Here is a 23,586-nt window from a genome sequence, read left to right on the forward strand (position 1 = left end):
CTTGATCTTTAAGGATAGTTTACAGATGGGTATGGTGCCAGCTGATTGGAAAAAAGCCAACGTGGTACCAATATTTAAAAAGGGGCCGAGGTGTATCCCGGGGAACTATAGGCCGATCAGCCTAACATCTGTAGTCTGCAAGATTTTGGAGGGGATATTAAGGGACCACATACAAGACTTTAGTAATGAAAACTGTATTATTAGTAGCAATCAGCATGGATTTATGAAAAATCGTTCTTGCCAAACCAATCTATTAACCTTCTACGATGAAGTGAGCTGCCACCTAGATAAAGGAAAGCCTGTGGATGTGGTGTATCTGGACTTTGCAAAGGCCTTTGACACCGTTCCCCACAAACGCTTACTGTACAAACTAAGGAAGGTAGGTATAGACCATAAGGTGAGTACCTGGATAGAGAACTGGCTCCAGGGGAGAGTCCAGAGGGTGACGATTAATGGGGAGTACTCGGATTGGGCGGGTGTGGAAAGTGGGGTCCCCCAGGGTTCGGTCCTGGGACCAATCCTGGTTAATTTATTCATAAATGATCTAGAGGAGGAGATATCTAGTACAATCTCAGTATTTGCAGATGATACTAAACTAGGCATGCCAATATCTTCTATGCAGGATGTGGAAACCTTACAAGCGGACCTGAACAAAATAACGGGGTGGGCAACTACATGGCAGATGAGGTTTAATGTTGAAAAATGTAAAGTAATGCACTTGGGGGCCAAACACCAGAAAGCAAGCTACTCACTAGGGGGGGAACCTCTGGGTGAGTCTAGGATGGAAAAAGACTTGGGGGTACTGGTAGACAACAGGCTTGGCAGCGGCATGTAATGCCAAGCTGCTGCAAGTAAAGCCAACAGAATACAGGGATGTATAAAAAAGGGGATTCACTCCAGAAATAAAGAGATTATTCTTCCACTCTACAAGACTCTGGTCCAGCCACATCTGGAGTATGCTGTCCAGTTCTGGGCACCGGTCCTCAGGAAGGATGTGCTGGAACTGGAAAGAGTCCAGAGAAGGGCAACAAAAATAATTAGGGGAATGGAGGACATCAGCTATGAGGAAAGACTACAAGCACTGAACCTATTCTCTCTGGAGAAGAGAAGATTGAGGGGGGATATAATATCAATGTACAAATACTGTACTGGCGACCTGGCATAAGGAACAAACTATTCAGAGTAAGGGAATACAATAAGACACGTGGCCACTCACTAAAACTAGAGGAAAGGCGGTTTAACCTTAAAATGCGTAAGGGTTTCTTCACTGTGAGAGCAGTAAGGATGTGGAATTCTCTTCCACAAGCAGTCGTATCAGCAGGGAGCATTGATAGTTTCAAAAAACTGTTAGATGGACACCTTAGAGACCACAACATACAGGGGTATACAATGTACGGTTAAAAGCAAACACACACACACACATCATAGGTTGAACTGGATGGACTGTTGTCTTTTTTCAACCTCACTAACTATGTAACTATATGTAACTATGGAGAGAGTTTGCTGCACTGAAAGTAAAGGGGCTGAATAATTTTGCACGCCCAATTTTTCAGTTTTTTATTTATTAACAAAGTTTGAAATATCCAATAAATTTCGTTCTACTTCATGATTGTGTCCCACTTGTTGTTGATTCTTCACAAAAAATTACAGTTTTATAGCTTTATGTTTGAAGCCTGAAATGTGGCAAAAGGTTGAAAAGTTCAAGGGGGCCGAAATACTTTCGCATGGCACTGTATATATATATATATATATATATATATATATTGTTTTTTTTTTTTTTTCACGATTGTTATAAATTATATGTTTTTGCATAAAGAATTTTCACATATGGTTTTTCACATTGTATGAAGATCACCATAATATTTGGGTCATCCCAGATGTCATATGTTTAATATTTATGATTGTGTTGAGCGCACTATACCTTTTTTCACATTTATTTTCCCCATTTCAGTGCTGCCGCATAATTGTATGGTTAGCGCACCTTATTTTCTTTCACATGTTCTTCCTGTGCCTGCATGGGTTTCCTCAGGTTTCCTCACACACTCCAAAGACATGCTGGTAGTTGTATTGGCTCCTGTCTAAACTGGCCCGAGTATATGTATGTGTATGAATGTGAGTTAAGGACCTTAGATTGTAAGCTCCTTGAGGGTAGGGACTGATGTAAATGTACACTATATATGTAAAGCGCTGTGTAAATTGATGACGCTATATAAGAGCCTGTAATGATAAAATATCACTTTTTAGTTGGTGGTCTAGCCCTTTAATATGTTTGCATGTGTTTATTTGGCAATATGTGCTGGTATTAGAGAACTTTTAGAACACTGCAAACAACCATTTGTTGGAGCTCACATAGGCCTTTGTATTGTACTGTATATGTTAGAGGTATGGTGTAGTATTTTAGGTACATTTTTATCTGAAGATGCTATTACATTGTTCACTGTTATCCATTTTCTCTTTTCATGTCAGCAAATGTATAATTTCCATCTCTCTAAACATACATAAAAAGAATGTGGGAAAGAGAAAACAAAAATTGGAAAATTGCAGTCTATACAGCAGTATCGCTAGATAAAACTTTATGTAGCTCCAACCCTAAATTATTTTATCGTCATCTCTCACGAAGATTGCTGATCTTTTAGTCAACTGAAATTTAAACAAAATTTCATATTGAAGAAAATGTATAGTTTTTTCAGTAACTCTTTTTTATATACTGTACATGTAAAAGAGATCAACTTGATGTAAACAATTATTTTACATTGGTAATCTGTGTTTGCATCCATTTTTCTTAGTTGCTTCAGAGACCAATCAGAGATGATAAAAGTATAAACAAAAATTTTTCATCCATTTACATCTATTTACATCCATTCAGATCAGATAAAAGACTCAGCCTTGTCATGAACCGACATGGATGTGGGCTGATATAAACGGATGACCACCTGTTTACAAACGCCCAGCCACAGACATAAAGCACATTGTGGTTTAGTCTGGATTTGTCTAAAAAATTGATAGACAGATCTCGACTGAGCTCCCATGTGAAAGGGACCTTAGGTACAAGAATCTATAGTAACCTGGAATGCTTTGGGATGTATGCTAGTTCTCAGGACCACCTGCTCTAAATATGCACTTTAGATTTTCAATTGCTACCCTAGTAATTCAAAACTAGAAAATCTCAGTGAGGGTTGTAATTCTAGAATCTGGAAGTCCATTAGTGAAGCATTTATGGGGAACGACTATTTACTCGATGTGCTATATAACAGAAAGTAATACCTAGTGATCTTGCCATGATGGTCATGTTCAAGCATTTTCAATTATAGGGTGACATCACTCTTCTTTCCTAATTGTGCCGGTGCATTTTCACCTGGTCACACTGGGGTTGATTTACTAAAACTGGAGAGTGCAAAATCTGGTGCAGCTGTGCGTGGTAGCCAATCAGCTTCAATTTTAGTAAATCCAATCCACTGTCTTCTAATGGAGATTTAAAAGTCTAAGTTTAGCGCCTGCCCTTTCCACTACAGCCTCTTTGAATAACACAAGATCTTTTAACAGATCAGTCATTAGCCCATCCCTCTTTCACAGATCCTGTGTCTTATATAGAAGCTGTAGTACAGCTCCAATGAATGGCACTGTGGGGCAAGATGGGTGAGCATAGTTAAGCTCTCTAGATGAGAACTCCTGACAGCCCCTCAGTTTTATTAGCACCCCCCCCCCCCACTGGAAGATTTAGGTGGCGGCGTGAGGGGTCAGGAATGATGAAAATGTATTCTGAACTAAGAATAATAAGCACAAAGGATACATCATACTAAATGTAAGTTATATCTCTTTCTGATTTCTATGTTTGTAATTTGTAAAAGGCTAAACGTAGGCTTTAAGTCACATTACTAAAAACCGAACTTCACCAATTTTGACAGGTTTCCCCTGATCCAACCCTCCTCCCCTCCTCTACATAAATAAGGGAGGGTTTTTTTATTTACCTTTTTTTTTAGCTCAGCCCTGCTCCTCAATGCACGGCATTTGCCTAGATGAATGGCGTGCTCGCTGGGACTCCTGGGATATGCACGTCACATATCCCAAAAGGCATTTAGTCTCTCATTCAGTATGCTGAAAGTGGGTGGGCCTAGCAGCTCATTATTGCAAGGCCCCGCCGACTGAACCTGGAAGAGCCAGCGGACATTGCAAAAACGTCACAAGCAAGATGGCGGCACGGGACCCAGCGGTTTCTGTTGACAGAAGGATGTAAGTGGGACAACACTTGATCCAGTGACTGGGTGAATATCCAAACTGTGCTTACAACACCCCCAGGTAAGCAGGGGCAGAGAAAAAAATGGGGTCAGGTAAGCTGAAGGTCCTCTTCAAGAATGACTCACTGTCACCATCGGGAAGTCAGCTCTGAGAAATGACATGCAGCCATCACAAGGGCAAGTGCATGCAGTCACTGAGATACAACAATGGATGTAAAATAGGGAAAAAAAGTATCAGATCTCAAATCTCACAAGAACGCTCTCCTGCACAGTACAGGATGTTTTTGAAATATTTTTTTTACTTTCTTTTTTTTTTAGCATGGTGGGGTGGAGGGGTGGTTAGGAAATAACATTTGTATGCAAGGTCCTTTTTAAAGTAAACATTGCAAAAATAACTTGGAATACATTTTCTCTAAAATATTATACTTTCTATAATACTTCCTTTAAGTACACAACCCAATTTACAGTACCATAGAGCCTTAATGAACATTTTAAACCCCCAAAGCAAACTTTATAGACAGCCAATTTGTTTCCCATCAAAATGGTTACTTTCAGGTGCAGTGCAAGGATCACAGAACTCTTTAAAGATCAGAGTAAGCTGTTCTTGCTTGGAATAATGCCTTCCTGAAAGGCCATAAATCTTCACTAATCAATGACATGACTGAGATACATGTTTTCTTTTTATCTGGGTGAAATTACTGGCAAACTAATGCAATAACAATGGCACCAAATTATCCATTTAGGCTAGCACAAATAGCCATTTAAGTCCACAACCTTTCTCGTACTGGCTATTGCAATTCTCTAAAACATAAGGCCCCTCACAGGACAATTACACCTAACAAGAAGACAGCAAAAGCTAAAGGCAAAATTTTCAAGATAATAATTACACAGTTGAGAAAAGTCCAATTAAGATTATGCTTTTTATAAAATGTTTAGTCAAAGGCCAAGCTTGTCCAAAGTAAAGTAATATCTCTGTTTTGGTTGTTTGCTGAATTCTATATTCATTAGCATCTTAGGGTAAACAAAATCTATTTACTGTTCTTCCTTAAAATAAAGTACTAAGTGTTTTATTACTACATATGTTCCTCTTGTGGAAATCAGAAGATATTTTGGTTGTAGCTCTACTAAAATTTAGAGAAAAACCTGTATTTGTGAAAATGAAAGCCAGCCCGTTTCCACTCATAATGGACCTGAAACAGTACCCATCCTAATTTGTTGGTCAGAAAATATCTGTTCACTGGAGAAAGAATTTAACAGTACATGATCTAAACAATTGAAGTTACTTACTTGTGAAGATGTCTGGTCTATGAGCGATACAGTGGGGAATGGAGAGTCTTCTGGCATATCGAACATCACATCAATATTTTCCTGTGAATAACAGTATGAACAATGTTTAGTGCTGCAGTGTATCATATCTATAACAAGCAATGATCTGTGCTAGGTTTCTAACAGTTACAAATTATTAGTTTTTTATATTGTGAATTAAAATGTGTGAACGTGATGACTTCCTGAAAGTTTTCAGTTAATCTCACCTCTCTAAACCTCTCCAGAGGCATGCTGAATGTGTTCCTGTATGACAGACACTGCATGCGTTCATGTACGTAGTTATGGCATAGCTCTTCAAATGTGCCAGCCCTTTCCTTCTTCTGGTGGCGTGGGTTCTGAAATCCAGGTATATCAACTACCATAATGGAAGCCAATGTCAGTAGACTGGAGGATAAAGACCTTGGAAGAAGAAGAAACACCACATTATTTTCATGGACACATCACATCAACTTTTCTCCTGCTTTTGAGGTGAAAATTCACCAGCTAATTTTAATGGAAATATAAAGCATTTTTAATTATTTCTTATTTTATTTTATGATCAGGACTAAAAATAGAAATGCCAAACATATTTTCCTTTATTTAGGCACATAAATATTGTAGGAAGCATTGCATATGGATATTTTCCATCCTCTTATCTAGCTAGCAGTTGGAGCTGTTGCCATTTTTCACGTTTTCCAGACTCTCCCTACCTCCTGTTGCAAAAGTGTGTTATTTACAGAACACAAAAACTAAAGCTGACGTTTACACTCACAAGTATATGGAGTCAGAGCAGTGACTCCTTTCTCTATATAGCACTGTCTGAGACTTATTTAATATCTGCTGTGCCTGGATTCAGAAAGCTGCTGATCTGCTCTCTACTTACCCTACTCTACTCTCTAAACACATACAGGGGGATTCATAAATAGTTTCTATGACTTGCCTCCTCACTACAAATGTTAGGGCAGGTGACAGATTCATGTACATGAATTTAGGGCAAGCACCGTGTGCAGGGACATGGTAAGGTGAAGTGCCATACGGCCATGCCATCCTCGGTGCACCAGCACTCCCTCTCACAGACACCGCAGCCAAGGTTTTTTCAAAACTGGGTGAATAGAGCCTGATAGAGGTTCAGAGACACTAGTTCCCCAAAAGCTTCGCTCCCTTTGTTACTGACAGCAGGCAGTGGGCAGAGCTAAAGCCAATAGAAAGCCTGCTATTAGCTATAGAATCCACCCACTGCCTGCTGTTACAAAGAGAGCGCAGACCCGATGAGGAACTAGTGTCTCGGCTTACCCTTCAGGCTCTGCCCACTGTCAGTGTCACTGGTTGCCAAGAGGCTGTCAGCTGTAAAGACAGGTGTGGATTGGAGGAGCTTGCTGCTTACTACACAATATACAGAGGCTATTAAGAACTACCTGAATCTACATGTTGGTAATGCTACGAAAACAGGCAAAAGGGATTTTTGAGTCTGGTGCAGGCCATTTCAAATAGCCATACTGCCAAGAAAGTGTTATTAGAGTTTTATTGAATACCCTCATAGTGCTCTGGGAAACCATTACCAAGGGTGCACTCAGTATAAATAATTAATTTGTAGAACAACGATTGTGTGTTTATACAATACATATTGTTATTTATACAGTATCTTACTATTATTGTAGAGATATAAATCATCCTTACAAGTTTTACAAAACTAATCAAACTAATCTACAGTTGCTTTTAGCCTATGTAGGGACACTACAGGTTTTCAGATTTTTTTGACTACTATCATTTTGTCTGATGTACTGTAACATTTTCAAATCTAAAGTTAAAGAGTTTAGAGTGCAGCAGACACTTGAAAAGAGAGCTCCGGGACATTCTGAACTATCCTGCTCCGTCAGGCCTGAATCAGTCAATTGGCGGAAATCCAAGGGAGAAAAAGACCGCTCAGGTGAGCTAGGTGTCAGGTGCTGGTCGGATCCGTTAATCCAGAATCACTTGAAGCAAAAAGAAAATGACCGCACTCCGATGTAAATCAAAAATTGGAGTAAAATTTATTCCACATCAAAACAAATGGGCAAACTGGAACAACACACTGTGGATGCAGGACACAAAGGCAGACGCGTTTCACGACTTAGAGATGTCGCTTACTCATTGCCAACTCAGTTGGCAATGAGTAAGCGACATCTCTAAGTCGTGAAACGCGTCTGCCTTTGTGTCCTGCATCCACAGTGTGTTGTTCCAGTTTGCCCATTTGTTTTGATGTGGAATAAATTTTACTCCAATTTTTGATTTACATCGGAGTGCGGTCATTTTCTTTTTGCTTCAAGTGAATCAGTCAATTGTCAGGCCGCTAGTATATCTCTCCATCCGCACCGGACCCAGGAGCACCCTTCGATGCCACCAAAGAGCCCTTCCGCTGCAACTACTCTGAACAAGAAGCAGGGAGCACCAGCAGCCACAAATGCCAACGTCATCTTGGCACAAAGGCGGCACGCTCCCCTTGCAGAGATGCACTTTTCAGGGATACAGGAGCATGCTGCACCTCCTGTGGTGCAGCCCCAGTGAACTGACACTACCCTTATCCTTCAAGCTACTGAGTAGAGTAAATCCTCTTTGCTGGTAAGAACTGACCATGTGCCTGAAAAATGCAACCTTATCCACAACGACCTAGACAAAATCAGGGGGAGACCGAATCCCGCATTTCCACTAAAAAGGATGTTACAACCCAGCACTCCCAGACCATACAGTAACTCCAACAAACTGTTTGTATGCTGGTGAGGAAGTCTGATGATGCAGAGAACCGGCTATGCCGCAATAATGTGCGGATGCTAGGATTCCCAGAAGGGGCAGAGGAAGATCACCCTGCGGAGTTTGCAGAGGCCTTCTTTAAGGAGCTCCTTGGTCTCACCAAAGTTTCCCTGAACTATGTAGTGGAACGTGCCCATAGGGTACCTACTGGTTGTCGCATTCTAGGAGCCTCGCCCAGGCTCTTCCTAGTCTGGTTCTTGAACTACCGACAGAGACAGATTTCTCCACAGAGCTCCAAAAAAAGAGGAAATCCTTTCCTAAGATCCGCAAGAAGCTTTCCACAAGTGGCATACCCTAAAGCATGCTTTATCCCAGCCGCCTAAGTGTTCCACATGGAGGAATGGTAAGGTCCTTCTACTCGCCTTAAGACACCCATGACTGGCTCCTAACACTCTGCGGTGTTAAACATCAAGCCTGAGATGATCCTGATTTGTGGTGAGCTGTATCAAGTTTCCTGTTTTCCTCTCCATTTCTTTTGTTAATTTGGTTACTTTAGGGCCTAACACATCTACCTTTGACTTCCATGTTGGTACTGCATATAACCATACCTGGCACCAGCTTTATGCACTCAGAACCCTATCTTATTGCACATTAAGGCCCCTCCTGAAAGCCCCCCATGTCATGCTTGTTTTGTGGTGAACGATCACGCATCCTGTTTTTTCCAGCAGTACCCTGTCCCGAGGGAAGAGGAGACTTTGCCCTAAAACTGGATGCTCCTGCATGTTTCTTAATCTACAGGAGTTTTCTTTTTTTTTCTTTTTATTTTTGAGAGGTTGGAACCCCCCACTCTCACAGGCTGTCCACTCAGAAGGACATAGTGGCCACCTGACGAAGCAGCCCCTGCAGACCTTTGACTTTCTTTTCGGTCTAGTGGTAGACGATTTGCATTCTAGTTTTGGGATTAAACTACGAGCCTAGTTATGTTGCGGTCACGGCTAAGTAGTAGGGTGTTGTTTTACTGTTCAGTTTCTGCTCAACTGCTCCGCGATCTGCCTGTTCTATATAACTGCATGCTCTTGTCAATTTTGGGGTTGCTATACTTACTAATAAGTCCCTTTTATACAGGATTGAAAGAGTAATAACTGACCCCAGCAGCAGGTACATTATCCTTATAATGGAACTCCATGCAGTTAGGGGGCCTTAGTCATTGTATATATGCCCCCACTAGCAGATGTCACTTTATTGTACAATATATAAGAAAAACATACCCCCTTCCAGGCTACCCATATCCTGTTCGGAGGGGATTTTAACTCCATTTTAAATGTGATGTTGGGTATCTCCAACCCACAACGTAATGCTTGTCCGGACTTAGCAAACTGGGCAGATCCTTTTGTCTTAACAGAACTCTGGTGATGGAAATATGCAACCACAAAAACCTTCTCACAGAGGACTCTGTAGACAAACCTATGTCTAACATGTATAAAACATTACTACCCTATGTACATTTTGGGCTGGAGGGCATATATGCTGAGTGGCAGGCAGATGTCCCAGACCTAGATTCTGAGGATTGGGAAGATCTATGGAATAGTACCCGTTTCTGGTTATTTAACACCACTAAGATTACATAAAATGTACCCAGGAACTCCCCCCCCCTTCTCTGTTGGAGGTGTGGTAATGATGATGCAGATTACCAGCATATGTTATGGTCCTGCCCCAAATTACAAACCTTTAGGTCTAAAGTTACCCAATTCATAACTAAGTTAACTATGGTCCCCATCCCCCAAACAGTGTTGATCTGTCTGGTGGGCCTTGTTGGCACCTTGGCTCACCGCAGCGCCCTTCAGACTTTAATAGGTCTATTGTAATTTTATTCAAGAAAACTAATAGTGCTAAAATTGAAATATACTGAGAAGCCCTCCTTAAATTCCTGGAAGACTACGGTCAACATTACTGTCCCATTATATAAAGCCACGTACCATGGAATATCTGGCTGGAATCCCCCATGACTAATGCATCCCAATAGGGTCTGAACCAAGTAGCTCTTGTTTATGGCCCCTGGACCAGGCTAATCGAGTCGTATTAAGCCTTCTCTTCACCTAAATTGTAACAATAGGCCTTGTGCCCCCATTTCCCCTTTACTCCCATCTCTAGGTTTGGCATTCTTTGTATATCGTGTGTCTTATTGTCTCCTCCTTTTTCTCAGTGAACATTGAGCAGTGCAAACATTTTAGGTTATTTTTTTTCCTCTTAGTTTTAGTTTCGTTCAGGTGATTGTATCTCACTGCCATTGTATTATTTTTTTGTTTGTTTCAAGCCCAGAGGCTCTGTATTGTATTTGTCATACACCTTTTGCAAAACCGCTACAAATAATCTACAAAAAAAATAAAATAAAAAAGAACTCTGATCTATATTAATATATATTCCTATACTCACTCTCCCCACCCCTGCTTCTAGTGCACCTTTCTGCCCTTATTTTTTCATTACTATGAGAGTTTCTACCTTAAATCTGGAGAAAAAAAAAAGAATAATCTATTTTATCCTGCAGTGTACTGGCTGATCAGAAGAGTTAGGTGAAGCCAGCAGATCAAAGCTGTAATGCCTACAGGAACAGTGATTGGTCTTTTGCAGACATCATGCCTATCCATTCTAGTACACAGCTGTGTCTAAAATGTGAACAGTACAAGACAGTACACCAGAAACTGTATATTATGCGTTTGCAGTGTAGGTTACACTGCAAAGAATTAGACATTTATTTAAATAACAACCCAACTGTTGCAAGGGAATTCCCAAGTCCCAGGATTCAATGTGCACAATGAGAGGGGGGGGGGGGGATACTGCAGTTTACACTCTCATGCAAGTGAAAGTAGCTCCACAGGGGATACAGCAGACTGACAGCCCTAAAGCCCAAGGAGGGGTATCGATAATGGCCAGCAGGTCTTATTGGAGGCTGGGCATCACACAGACAAGGAATGTGCATGCCATTATATCCTTTTAAAGTGGAAGTAAACCTTTTTTGATCCTATAATAAGGCTTACCTGTAGGTACAGTGAATCTCTCCTAAACCTGCATGGTTTAGGAGATATTCACACTGCTTGTAGCCAATGACGTCACTGGTGCATGCGCTCTGAAGGGATGGTATACCCGTGTCATCCCTTAAGAGCCCTGTGCCGTGGTCTGTGACTTCAACACGCATGAGCAGGAGTGGCGTCACCACAGGAGGGCAATCAGACAGCTAGAGGAAGCAAACCAGGAAGGAAGACTGGGTGAAGATGGAAGCGCCTTCAGCGGTGACAACCCGCAGCTGGAAGGCTTCATTCTAAGGTAAATATTTCATAACGTGCTAGTATACGATACATACTAACACATTATGCCATTGTCTTACAGGCATAGAAAAAAAATGCAGTTTACTACAGCTTTAAGAAAATTCAGAGGCACACAGTGGGGAGGGGAAGGGGAAAATAATTAAAGAGCCGTACAATTTACCATGTGGCAGAAGCAGATGGGACAAAAAAAATAGAAAAAAAATTTGAAATGTTCTTTGCATACCTGTTGATGAGGGAAACAATGGCAGCAAAAAGTTCTTCATAAAGTCCTGCAGCCATCCCTTCAACACACTCCACTCCACTCATTTTGAGCCCTATGGAAAAAAAAAAAAAAAAAAAGTTGGGAAACAAAACAATTACAACTTTTATACTAGTGATTAAACCAATCACTGGTTTCATATTTTATATTAAACAGCACAAATGAGGTAAATGTAGCATGAAATGAGCCAAATAATCGCCAAAATATTCTATCAGCAATTTACATTTTTAGTCATCACTTATTACTTCCAATAATTGATGGACATATGTTTTGTGAAGGAATTAAATGCATGTTAAGTAGAGTAGTACAGTACAAGGTAAATACACAGCTATAATGGGGTTGCTTTACTAAAGGCAAATAAAGTGTGCACTTTGCAAGTGCAGTTGCTCCAGAACTTAGGCAAAGCTCTGCTGACTTCCATCCAATCCATTGGCAAGACAAAATGCTGTTTTTTTTTTCTTTTTTCCTTCCATGTGATTGGGTTTTCATTGTAAAGTGAAGCTTTAGCTCATTTACTAAGCTCTGGAACAAATACAGTAGCAGAGTGCAACTGCACTTGTAAAATGCACACTCCAATTGCCTTCAGTAAATCAACCCCACTGGTTTTATGGCAATAAAATCTAGGGCACAATTGGGAATGTATTTTTTTTTTTTTTTTTGGATAGACTCCCAAATGATAAAATGTATTTATTTATTACAGGTACTTATATAGAACTTTCAATTTAGGCAGCGTTTACTTTATTGTACATTCATATCGGTCCCTGCTATCAAAGAGCTCACAATATAAGGTAGACCACATTCGTACTAGGGCCAATTTAAACAGGAACCAACTAATCTACCAGCATGTCTTTTGAGAGTGGGAGGAAACCGGAGTAAACCCACACAGGCACAGGGAGAACATGCAAACTCCAGACAGACAGTGCTGTGGTTGGGATTCAATGACGACCCTAGTGCTGTCAGGAAGAAGCGCTAACCACTTAGCCACTTCGCTGCCCGACATTCTACATACTGTATCTTGTAGCACTCTATAATGTAATGTGATGCTATAGTCTCCACGTCATATAGCACTTTTAATGTCAGTATTTTATATATATACTAAACTTTTACTAAGTAAAGTCACTACCAAAAATTTAGACTATAATTTTATCATTGGCAGCTCAAAGTTTTTGCAGTGTGCCATTTAGGTGGTAATAAACTCATATTCTGCAGCTTACCAATTCTTAGATGTGGTGGCTGCATCTGTTTCCTTTTTTAGCATTGTACTCCTTTATTCTCACCTGTTGGCCCAGCCAGCAAGACTACTATATTTCAATTTCTTTTAACAGACCAATCCATCCAGCAAAAGTGTCAGTTAGAAGGTTTAAGAAGAGTCCTCCAAAAATTAAAAGTCAGCAACTACACATACTGTAGCTGCTGACTTTTCATATTAGGATACTTACCTGTCCTGGAATCCAGCAATGACGGCACAACAGCCGATGTTTGGTGCTGTTGGGTGCTGCCGCCGCCATTGCCGTTAAGAGAACCCGGCAGTGAAGCCTTTGCGGCTTCACCGCCGGGTCCCTACTGCGCATGCACGAAGCGTGCTGCATTCAGTAACTGGCCTGGAAGCAGAGGGCGGAGGAGGGGGCCAAACTTCTGATATACCTTCTGATGTACCGACAGAAGTGTGGACAGGGGTACCTGTCAAAAACGAGTACCCGCTCCCCCCTAAAAGGTGCCAAATGTGGCACCAGATGGGGGGGAGGCAGAAGTTTCACTTTTGAGTGGAACTCCGCTTTAAGACAAATAATTTACTACTTACAGGGGTGCTTACAAAGATTAGCTTTTTTTTTTTTTTTTCATTTATGTAAAACCTTTATTATAATAGAAAAAAAAAAAATGTTGCTGTAACTGCTTTAAAAATGTTAGCTGGAGTTTGGCTTCAATTTGTAATGCCCCGTACACACGTGCAGATTATCTGAAGACTTTTGTCTGCAGACTTACCAAAACCATATAATATGAGGTCAAACCTAAACACTTTCAATTTGTATGCAATCCGGCAGGCCCTTGCACTACATAGAAAAGGTAAATCTGAAGACAAAAGTCTTCAGATAATCTGCACGTGTGTACGGGGCATAACTTTCAGTTGTTCATGGCCAAAGGCATTAAGTATAGTTGTTATAAAAACGTACACTGCTTGTGAAGGAGATTCTAGAGTGGTTAGACCTGGTTCCTTGACACTGAATGTGTATTTCAAATGTGGCCCGATAATGCATTACAATATGCTCTAATCTTGCATTTTTCTCACAACACCAGTAATGTTTTTTTTTCAGCAGTAGGCCTGCAGTAGATGTAGGTATCATACCTGAGAATAAGGGTTAGAAGAAGACTAGTTAAGATACATTATATTTCCAAAAGTATTGGGACACCGACCTTTACCCGCACATGAACTTTATTGGCATCCCAGTCTTAGTCTGTGGAGTTCAATATTGATTTGACCCACCCTTTGCAGCTAGAACAGCTTAAACTCTTCTGGGGAAGCTGTCCACAAGGTTTAGGAGTGTGTCTATGGGAATGTTTGACTATTCTTCCAGAAGCGCATTTGTGAGGTCAGGCCTGGCTAGCAGTCTGCGCTCTAATTTATTCCAAAGTTGTTCTATGGGTTGAAGTCAGGACTCTGTGCAGGTTAGTCAAGTTCCTCCACCATAAACTCCCTCATCCATGTCTTTGTGGACCTTGATTTGTGCACTGGTTCAAATCATTTGATGGAGGGGGGATTATGGTGTGAGGTTGTTTTTCAGGGGTTGGGCTTGGCCCTTTAGTTCCAGTGAAAGTAACTCTTAGGGCCTAGAAATACCAAGACATTTTGGACAATTTCATGCTCCCAACTTTGTGGGAACAGTTTGGGGATAGCCCCTTCCTGTTCCAACATGACTGCTCACCAGTGTACAAAGCAAGGTCCATAAAGACATGGATGAGCGAGTTTGGGGTGGAGAAACTTGACTGACCTGCACAGATTTCTGACCTCAACCAGATAAAACATCTTTGGGATGAATTAGAGTGGAGACTGCGAGCCAGGCCTTCTCTCCAACATCAGTCCCTGACCTCCAAAATGCTCTTCTGAAGAATGGTCAAACATTCCCATAGACACACTCCTAAACCTTGTGGACAGCCTTCCCAGAAGAGTTGAAGCTGTTATAGCTGCAAAGGGTGGACCAATTCAAATTGAACCCTACAGACTAAGACTGGGATGCCATTAAAGTACATGTGCATGTAAAGACCAGGTGTCCCAATACTTTTGGTAATATAGTGTAGCTGGAGCGTGAGGACAGCTACAGCAGTTAGAAGCATAGGTGACGATAAAAGGTATGATCTGTGTTCAGGCAGAGTCATTGAAAACCCTGGACAGAGAGCATGGTAGAGTCCATTGTGGATGTTTTTACATACTTACATACCAGCAACTGTGAGGGACCTGCGGCAGCCAAAAGGTAAGCCTGATGAAATTTGTCCTATCAGTTTAGAATGTTGACATGGGCTTTGTAAAACAGTAAAGCCTTGTAGCATGGTTTATATTCATTTCCAACAAGAAAAAAAAATGTATTGCTGAATGTATAGCAAGACACACTTAACTAATATTGGCAGCAGAAAAAAATGCACGAGACAGAGGCACCAAAAATAGTCCAGAGAGGTTTGTCCTGCACCCTTTTCAACAAGCCAGCAAGCAATGTGCATTTTCAATTCAAGAGGACTTTGTACAGCAAGTTTATAGCCTAAAATAACTGCTTATCTGAGCCGCTAACGAACTTATGTCAGTTCATGACCAACAGGGTGTCCTCCAAAAAGCTGGCAACTTTTTTGGGCGTTTTTTGTCAGCAGAAAGATAGAGAAAAAGAACAGCTGAGGGTAATAATGAGATTTCACCACCTGGAAAGAATTATACCTAGGATCGGAGGCTATATCACACCCACAGCTCTCCAAAGTCTTTGGGCTCCAGGACCCAGTATAGAACTTTTCATAATTCTGAGAAAACAAAAAGTTTGTGTTCTTCACATTAGCCACAAACCCTGGAGTCCCTTACCATGTGTATGCAAGAAACATAGGGGACACATACACACCATCCACAATCCTGTCTACCAGTACCCTATAGTATGTAAATATTTTAGGAATTTTAAATTATCTAAATATAATAAACATTAAATATACACATGCATACAGATATTTAACTTTATTTTTATTTTTTTTAGGCATGTGATTGTACTTATGTTTTCCAAAGACTTTCTAAGCCCTTCTCTCAGCCAAAATCCATTGTGTCATACAGAATAGAAGCAGCAGAATACATAATACAATCAAGCCAAATGTTCTTTATTAGATGCCAGTTTGTATGCTCATACATTTGAAATCCTGGCAGAGGACTGTCTGTACACCTGGGCTAGTTGCTAGGAAACGTCTCGCCTTAAATAAGCTTTCAAACTATTCTGGGTAGTCTGCTTGGCAGATATGGGAACAAGAAGAATAATGGCCATGCAAATATCGGAGGTCCCAGGCCAAACAGACCCATGCAAATAAATTATCTCTTAATTTGGGAATATGGGAAAAAAAAGTAAGTGCTGAGTTGCTTGGATATTGAAAACCAGACAGTATCACGTTATAAATTACATTTATTGTTCTGTAAGAAAAAGTATTGTGGTTGGATATGTTAATTTATGTCAACTAATTACAAGTTCTTCAGAACTGTATGCGTTACAAGTAATTATTGTGCTATGCAATTTTTTAATATTATTTTTGTAAATGTTATTATACATTTATGAAGCAGCTGAAACAACTTATATAATATTTGTGAAACATGCAGTTTGCTGACATGCCTAAGGCATCATGTTGCTGGTATAGGCATAGCTCAGAATAACTGCTTTAAAAGTGTTGTCATATCTGATGAGTTTGCATCTATATGGGACAGGCAAGCATTCCCAACCTCTGTTACCACAGCAGTAATGTTAGGGATAAAAGTTAATCACGGATGGATATTTTTTCCCTAGGGAATGGGAGATTTAATCGGATTCTGTGTCAAAACAAAATATTATACTGAATATATATATATATATATATATATATATATATATATATACTTAATTTAAAACAAAGGTCACTGTACCTGTCTTAGCTTCATCTTCTTTGTTACTGCCTCTGGCTCCAAGTGTGACCTGTTCAATTATCTGCTTAAGGTGATGTTTAAAGACAGCAGTAGATAGTTCCTCACAGTCACAACCTAGAACGTTAGCGGCATTGTTTGCCCAATCAAATCTCATGAATTGCTTTCTTCCAACTAAAAAAAAAACAAAAAAAAATACAGCATCTTGTTAATCACTAATATGTTTTAACTACAGCATTGAAAGAAATACATTAAATAGCACAGGCATTTACAAAACTTTACACCTGCTGGTTAAAAAGAGGTTTGCTTTACACAGAAAACTACATAGCAGGCCAATGATGTGTAGTAATTGGCAGCTAAACAAAGCAAAATATGAACTCTTACCTTATAAAACAACCCATTCAGTTTAAAAAAGAAATGCAAGGCAAATTAATATATACTGTATATATACAAACCCAATTCCAAAAAAGTTGGGACACTGTACAAATGGTGAATAAAAACAGAATGCAATGATGTGGAAGTTTCAAATTTCAATATTTTATTCAGAATACAACATAGATGACCTATCAAATGTTTAAACTGAGATAATGTATCATTTTAAGGGAAAAATAAGTTGATTTTAAATTTCATGGTGTTCACCACTGTGTGGCATCCCCTCTTCTTTTTATAACAGTCTACAAATGTCTGCGGACTGGGGAGACAAGTAGCCCAAGTTTAGGAATAGGAATGTTGTCCCATTCTTGTCTAATACAGGCTTCTACTTGCTCAACTGTCTTAGGTCTTCTTTGTGGCATCTTCCTCTTTATGATGCGCCAAATGTTTTCTATGGGTTAAAGGTCTGGACTGCAGGCTGGCCATTTCAGTACCTGGATTCTTCTTCTACGCAGCCATGATGTTGTAATTGATGCAGTATGTGGTCTGGCACTGTCATGTTGGAAATTGCAAGGTCTTCCCTGAAAGAGACGACGTCTGGGTGGGAGCATATGTTGTTCTAGAACTTGGATATACCTTTCAGCATTGATGGTGCCTTTTCAGATGTGTAAGCTGCCCATGCCACACGCACTCATGCAACCCCATACCATCAGAGATGCAGGCTTCTTAACTGAGCGCTAATAACAACTTGGGTTGTCCTTGTCCTCTTTAGTCCGGATGACATGGCGTCCCAGTTTTCCAAAAATAACTTAAAATTTTGATTCATCTTACCACAGAACAGTTTTCCACTTTGCCACAGTCCATTTTAAATGAGCCTTGGCACAGAGAAAACGCCTGCACTTCTGCATCATGTTTAGATATGGCTTCTTTTTTTGCCGGCAACGGCGAATGGCACAATGGATTGTGTTCACTGACAATGTTTTCTGGAAGTTTTCCCGAGCCCATGTTGTGATTTCCATTACAGTAGCAATCCTGTATGTGATGCAGTGCCGGCTAAGGGCCCGAAGATCACAGGCATCCAGTATGGTTTTCCGGCCTTGACCCTTACGCACAGAGATTGTTCCAGATTCTCTGAATCTTTGGATGATATTATGCACTGTAGATGATGATAACTTCAAACTCTTTGCAATTTTTCTCTGAGAAATTCCTTTCTGATATTGCTCCACTATTTTTCGCCACAGCATTGGGGGAATTGGCCCACCTTGACTTCTGAGAGACCTTGCCACTTTTTATACCCAATCATGTTGCCAATTGACCTAATAAGTTGCAAATTGGTCCTCCAGCTGTTCCTTATATGTACATTTAACTTTTCCGGTCTCTTATTGCTACTTGTCCCAACTTTTTTGGAATGTACAGCTCTCATGAAATCCAAAATGAGACAATATTTGGCATGACATTTCAAAATGTCTCACTTTCAACATTTGATATGTTATCTATATTATATTGTGAATAAAATATAAGTTTATAAGATTTGTAAATTAGTCCATTCCTTTTTTACTCACAATTTGTACAGTGTCCAAACTTTTGGAATCGGGTTTGTACATAAATTACAGAGTGATGACCTCAGTTCTCAGTTGCATAAGTGGCTTGGAAAGATGGATGTGAAGACTTAAGAGGTGGTATTTCAGTAGAAGGAGAGAAACAGCAATACACTGATCTTCCCAGCAAACAGCTGTGCAGGGGGCCAGGCAGGCTGAGTTCCCAGCACAACCAGAAAACTGAACATGCTGGAAAGGAAAGCAGGGGACTTGCTGGATCACTAGGTATTTTACACAAAGGAATCAATAAATAGAGAATAATATACTTTTTTAAACACATACATACATGGTACAACAGACACATATCAGGAATATAAAAAGTTGAGGTAACATACTCTTTAAATAATTCATAGGAGCCAGATCAGGACATTAAAAAAACAAAAGTAATTCAAGCTTCAATACTCGCCTTCAACCCCCATCTACCACCACCCCCATTGTACCTTTTCTTTCCCAAAAGATGTCCTCATTCTTCCAGGTTGAATGAAACCCACCATCCCCAATCTAAAGGACTGAGGGTTCTACTGTGAACACAGGGCACCATGCACTTGTCCCCTAAGGAGTTGTCACCACAGCACCCTTCACTCACATTGTAATGATGCAGACAGTGGCACTGATGTCAACGAAGACCAAGTGTATCATGTGACTGGTCTAAAAACTTCAGAAAAAAGGTGAGTAAAAAAGCATACAGTGGCCGGCTACACCTCATGTTGGGCTCTAAAAACAATACAGTTTATATATGAAAAGTATTCCAAGTAGTAAATCTCTTGTTAACCATAGCAACCAATAAGCTTTTAGCTGGCATTTCTATAGTGAAGAACTGAAAACGAACCAATGATCTTGACTGGATAGTATGCAATAGAAAAGCTCCTGAGTGACTAGGCAGCAATTAGTTCTCATCAATCCGTCCACCCTAAAGTGTTGAAAGCTAAACAATGAAGGTAACAGCACAGCATAAATCATCAGAACCATGCTATTCCTCCTCTTGTTGCTCTTGCTAGTGATGCTTGTCAATATTATGTTTTAATCATAATATAAATTTTAAGGGAAAGTGCAATTTTCATCAAAGGTGGGAGCAGCATGGAAGGATGTAGTTAATTGAATTATAATATAAGCTGTTGCATTCACAACATTACTTTATGCTTTCATACTGGATTTGTCATCATTATTGTTCAAAGCAAAATGTATATTTTTATTTGGATATCCTCGTAAAATGACAGAATCAGTTTACAATGTAAAGTGTATCTATGGGCAAAACTTTTTTTTAGTTTTGGATAGTTAATAAGAACTACAACTCCTGTTGTTGGAGGTTCAAGTGGAGTGAATAGTTCACTTCTTGTATAATAAAAGGTTTGTGCACAGGACAGGAAGTTAGGGAATTTCTCTATGACAGCAACACAGACAGAAGTAAAACAATTTTTTTTAGGTTAGGGAGGGGGATGATAGAACCTCTTTCAACTTTTTATTGTTGTTTTCGGGCAGTTTTTCCCTCACTCCCCACTTCCTGCCTGGTAAACATTGTCCCCAGAACAGAAAGTGAGTGAGTGACCAGGATAGCAATAAAACCTGAAAGGGGTTCTAACTTTCCCCATTTTATCCAAAACTAAGAAAAAAAAATTAAAAAGTTTAGGTATAGAAATACTTTAAAGCCCAATATTATCCCTCGCAATGGGGCTGTGGCTGGACTGCAAGGGTTAACTGCTCGTTTTGGTCTGGGGACAGAAAAAAAAAGATTTATTTACCTATCCCCTTACTCTCCCCACAGCTAGGCCGGTTCTCATACCTTCTTTTCCCCTACGATCCAGCTGTCTAGAGTCCTGAGGTCATCAAGACCAAAGCACAGTCCATTGCCCACAGAGGTTCCAACCCTTTTCTGCTCTGCTAGAAAAAATTTTGTTTTTGTTTGAAGATATATTAAGGTCATGTTCATGCCTGAGTGTATTTCAGCTCGTAAAACGCTCATCTCCGAAGTCTCAAAACGTCCAACAAGCAAAATGCCATTCATTTCTATGGCCCCTGTTCACATATGAGCATTTTGTTACCTGAAGCAAAACGCCTGAAGCTCAAAAAAGTACATGAGCTTATTTTTTGGCAGATTACAAGCGTTTTTGTTAGATTTCAATGTCAGCCTCCAAACACCTGCAAAGAACGCCTGAAAAAACACCTGAAAAAAGCCAGAAAAAACCTGAAAAAAAACCCCTGAAAAAATCCCAAAAAAAGGTGTAAAAATGATACGCTCAGGTGTGAATGGAGTCTTAAGCAATTATATATTGAATGTTTTTTTTTGGTACAGAATGCTAATATATAAAATAAACTGTAAACATCATATAACTCTTTAATAGTCAATGTTCTCTGTCTCTGTCCATGGTGCTGAAATCCCTATCTCAGTCTATGATTTTCAGTACAAAATCTAATTCTCATTCCTAGCTCAGGTCACCTTTCTAGCACTTTTCAGTTTTACTGCTATGATATTCATAGAGCTGTCCTTCTGTATGTGAGATCTGTATATATGATTTGATATATATGTTTACTTTGAGAAATACAGTGCATCGCTGTTTAGCCTGGGCATTGTAAGCTAACCTGGCACTGAGGATGTTTCTGTCTGGTCTATGTCAATTTGAACCTAAGCCCTGCTTATCAGCACTGGACCGCATAGCAAAAAAATGTGTTAAATTTACGCTCATTAATTAACAGCCTTAAGAAATCACTGGCTTGTCACCAACAAAGAGGCTTCACACTTTCACCCCAGTTGGTACAAAAAGGAAGGTAATTAAGGGAAATTACTATGTGACTTGGGAACTCAAAGCTAAACAGCTAGTCTATTACCATGAATGGAAGACAATTTAGGTGAGAGGTTAATGAGTAAATGATTAATACCCTAAAGGGAATACGATGACTGCTCACTTTTAAGAAAAACATGACAATAAAGGCAAAGAAATGTGTGCATTGCTAAACAAATTAGGCAACATGGCATAGAAAATGACCCCTTCAAACATCATTCAAAATTTTCATACTCAAAAACCATAGGCTGAATTATTCAGTGAAATATAATGAAATATAATGTGTAGCAACATGCGCTTATCCAAGTTTTAACTGTAAATTTCCATTTTTAGTTGAATTTTTATGTTGTCTCTTTACAGACATTTATATTTAAAACTTTCAAATGTAGAAAACAACAACATAATAACTATCAGATTTCCTTCTGGCTAATTCCACTACTAGGTAGAACATTTTTGAGTGAATATTTATTCCCCCCCCCCCCCCCAGGGTGCTCTTTGCTTTTTATTCAACATATATTATCAGTCTGTTTTAATTTTCCTAACACTTCTATATGATCCACCAAAGATTTGGCAATACCACATTTCTAGCTACTTTCTCCAGTGGATCCCTTGTTCATGATCCCTTGTTCATTCATGAAACTCATACCTTTGGTTGGTGAAAATAGCGGCTTAGGTGACAAGCTCTGCTTGAGTTATCACAACTGTCCTAAAAGAAGTTTTCCTGACATTGTCTAGACAAGAGCAAAGAGAGCAGATTTTTTTTTTTTCCTCAAATGTTCTTTATTGAAAGAATTTTGTAATAAACATACAACAAAAGCATTACATGTGTTGTCAGGTCAGATGTGCCAAATGGAGCAACAATACGTTTTAACATATACAATGTATGTGTAACAGAGAAAAAGATTGTTAGACAGTTTGGTTCTTATGGTAGTAGTTATCACAGGAGACAGGTGGCAGGAGTGCTCCAGGTGAGGGGCAGTAGGGAGGGGTAGGGAACCAGCCTAATAAACAAACAAGTTGTGTATAAAAAAAAAAAAAAACATATTTAGACAGTACATCCAGGGTGAGATAACCATGAAGACCAGTTGAAGAGAAACTTATCCATGAAGAAGTTATTTTTTGCCACTATTCTTTCCATCTAACACTGGAGGTTAAGGTCCGCCAGTGTAAACGTTAGAGAAGGGGACTCTGTGGTTTTCCAATGTTTGGCAAAGTTCAACTTTGCTGTGAGTAGTAGGTGTACAGTTACTACCCGTGATCTAGGCAAGAACTTTTCTATTCCTAGGTGTAGTAGGGCAAGCTCTGGAGAAGGTGTGACAGGGGTGTGTGATATAGAGGAGATCAGGGAGAAGATCTGTTTTCAGTAGGAGCTGAAGGATCTGCAGAACCTGAGGGTGTGTGCTAAGGTGCCTGTGCTACCACAGGCTCTCCAGAAGATTGAGGTGGATTTTGGGTAGATTTTTGCTAGTCTGTGTGGTGTTAAGTACATCTATGTACTGTTTTTTGGTACAATTCCCAGTGGTTAGAGCATTCAGATTCTTCGTGGGTGAGTTGGAAGGCTTTCTGCCACTTAGTGGGAGTTGGCTTGATATTTTATTCTATTTCCCATTTTTGAAGGGTGGTAATTTGGGAGAAGGGTCTTTGATCATTAAGAGCATTGTACAAAGTGGAGATACTTTGGGTATGTGGAATGAGCATAGAATTTGTGGAGTGGATCAGAGATCATGATTACAGAAGGGAGTTTGGAGGACTGGAAGAAGTGGTGCAGTCTCATGTAGGTGAAATTTTGGGACTCCGGGAGGCTGAATTCATTTTGAAGGGTACCAAAGGGTTACCAAAGGGTTTCAGTGATTGTTGGGATGTGA

General features: G+C 39.9%; 1 protein-coding gene across 1 annotated transcript in view; it reads right to left on the minus strand.

Annotated features, from left to right (window-relative positions):
- MYO18B (myosin XVIIIB) overlaps positions 1 to 23,586 on the minus strand; it is an 842,989-nt gene that overhangs the window by 531,814 nt on the left and 287,589 nt on the right. The window contains exons 14-17 of the mRNA XM_082258232.1: positions 16,978 to 17,148; positions 11,814 to 11,904; positions 5,768 to 5,960; positions 5,523 to 5,603 (exon numbers count right to left, since the gene is read on the minus strand). Of these exons, the coding sequence (XP_082114358.1) occupies positions 5,523 to 5,603; positions 5,768 to 5,960; positions 11,814 to 11,904; positions 16,978 to 17,148 (536 nt within the window). The remainder of the gene's footprint in view (positions 1 to 5,522; positions 5,604 to 5,767; positions 5,961 to 11,813; positions 11,905 to 16,977; positions 17,149 to 23,586) is intronic.

The sequence above is a fragment of the Pelophylax lessonae genome (genome assembly GCF_965119305.1).
Source record: "Pelophylax lessonae genome assembly, chromosome: 1".
Taxonomy (NCBI): Eukaryota; Metazoa; Chordata; class Amphibia; order Anura; family Ranidae; genus Pelophylax; species Pelophylax lessonae.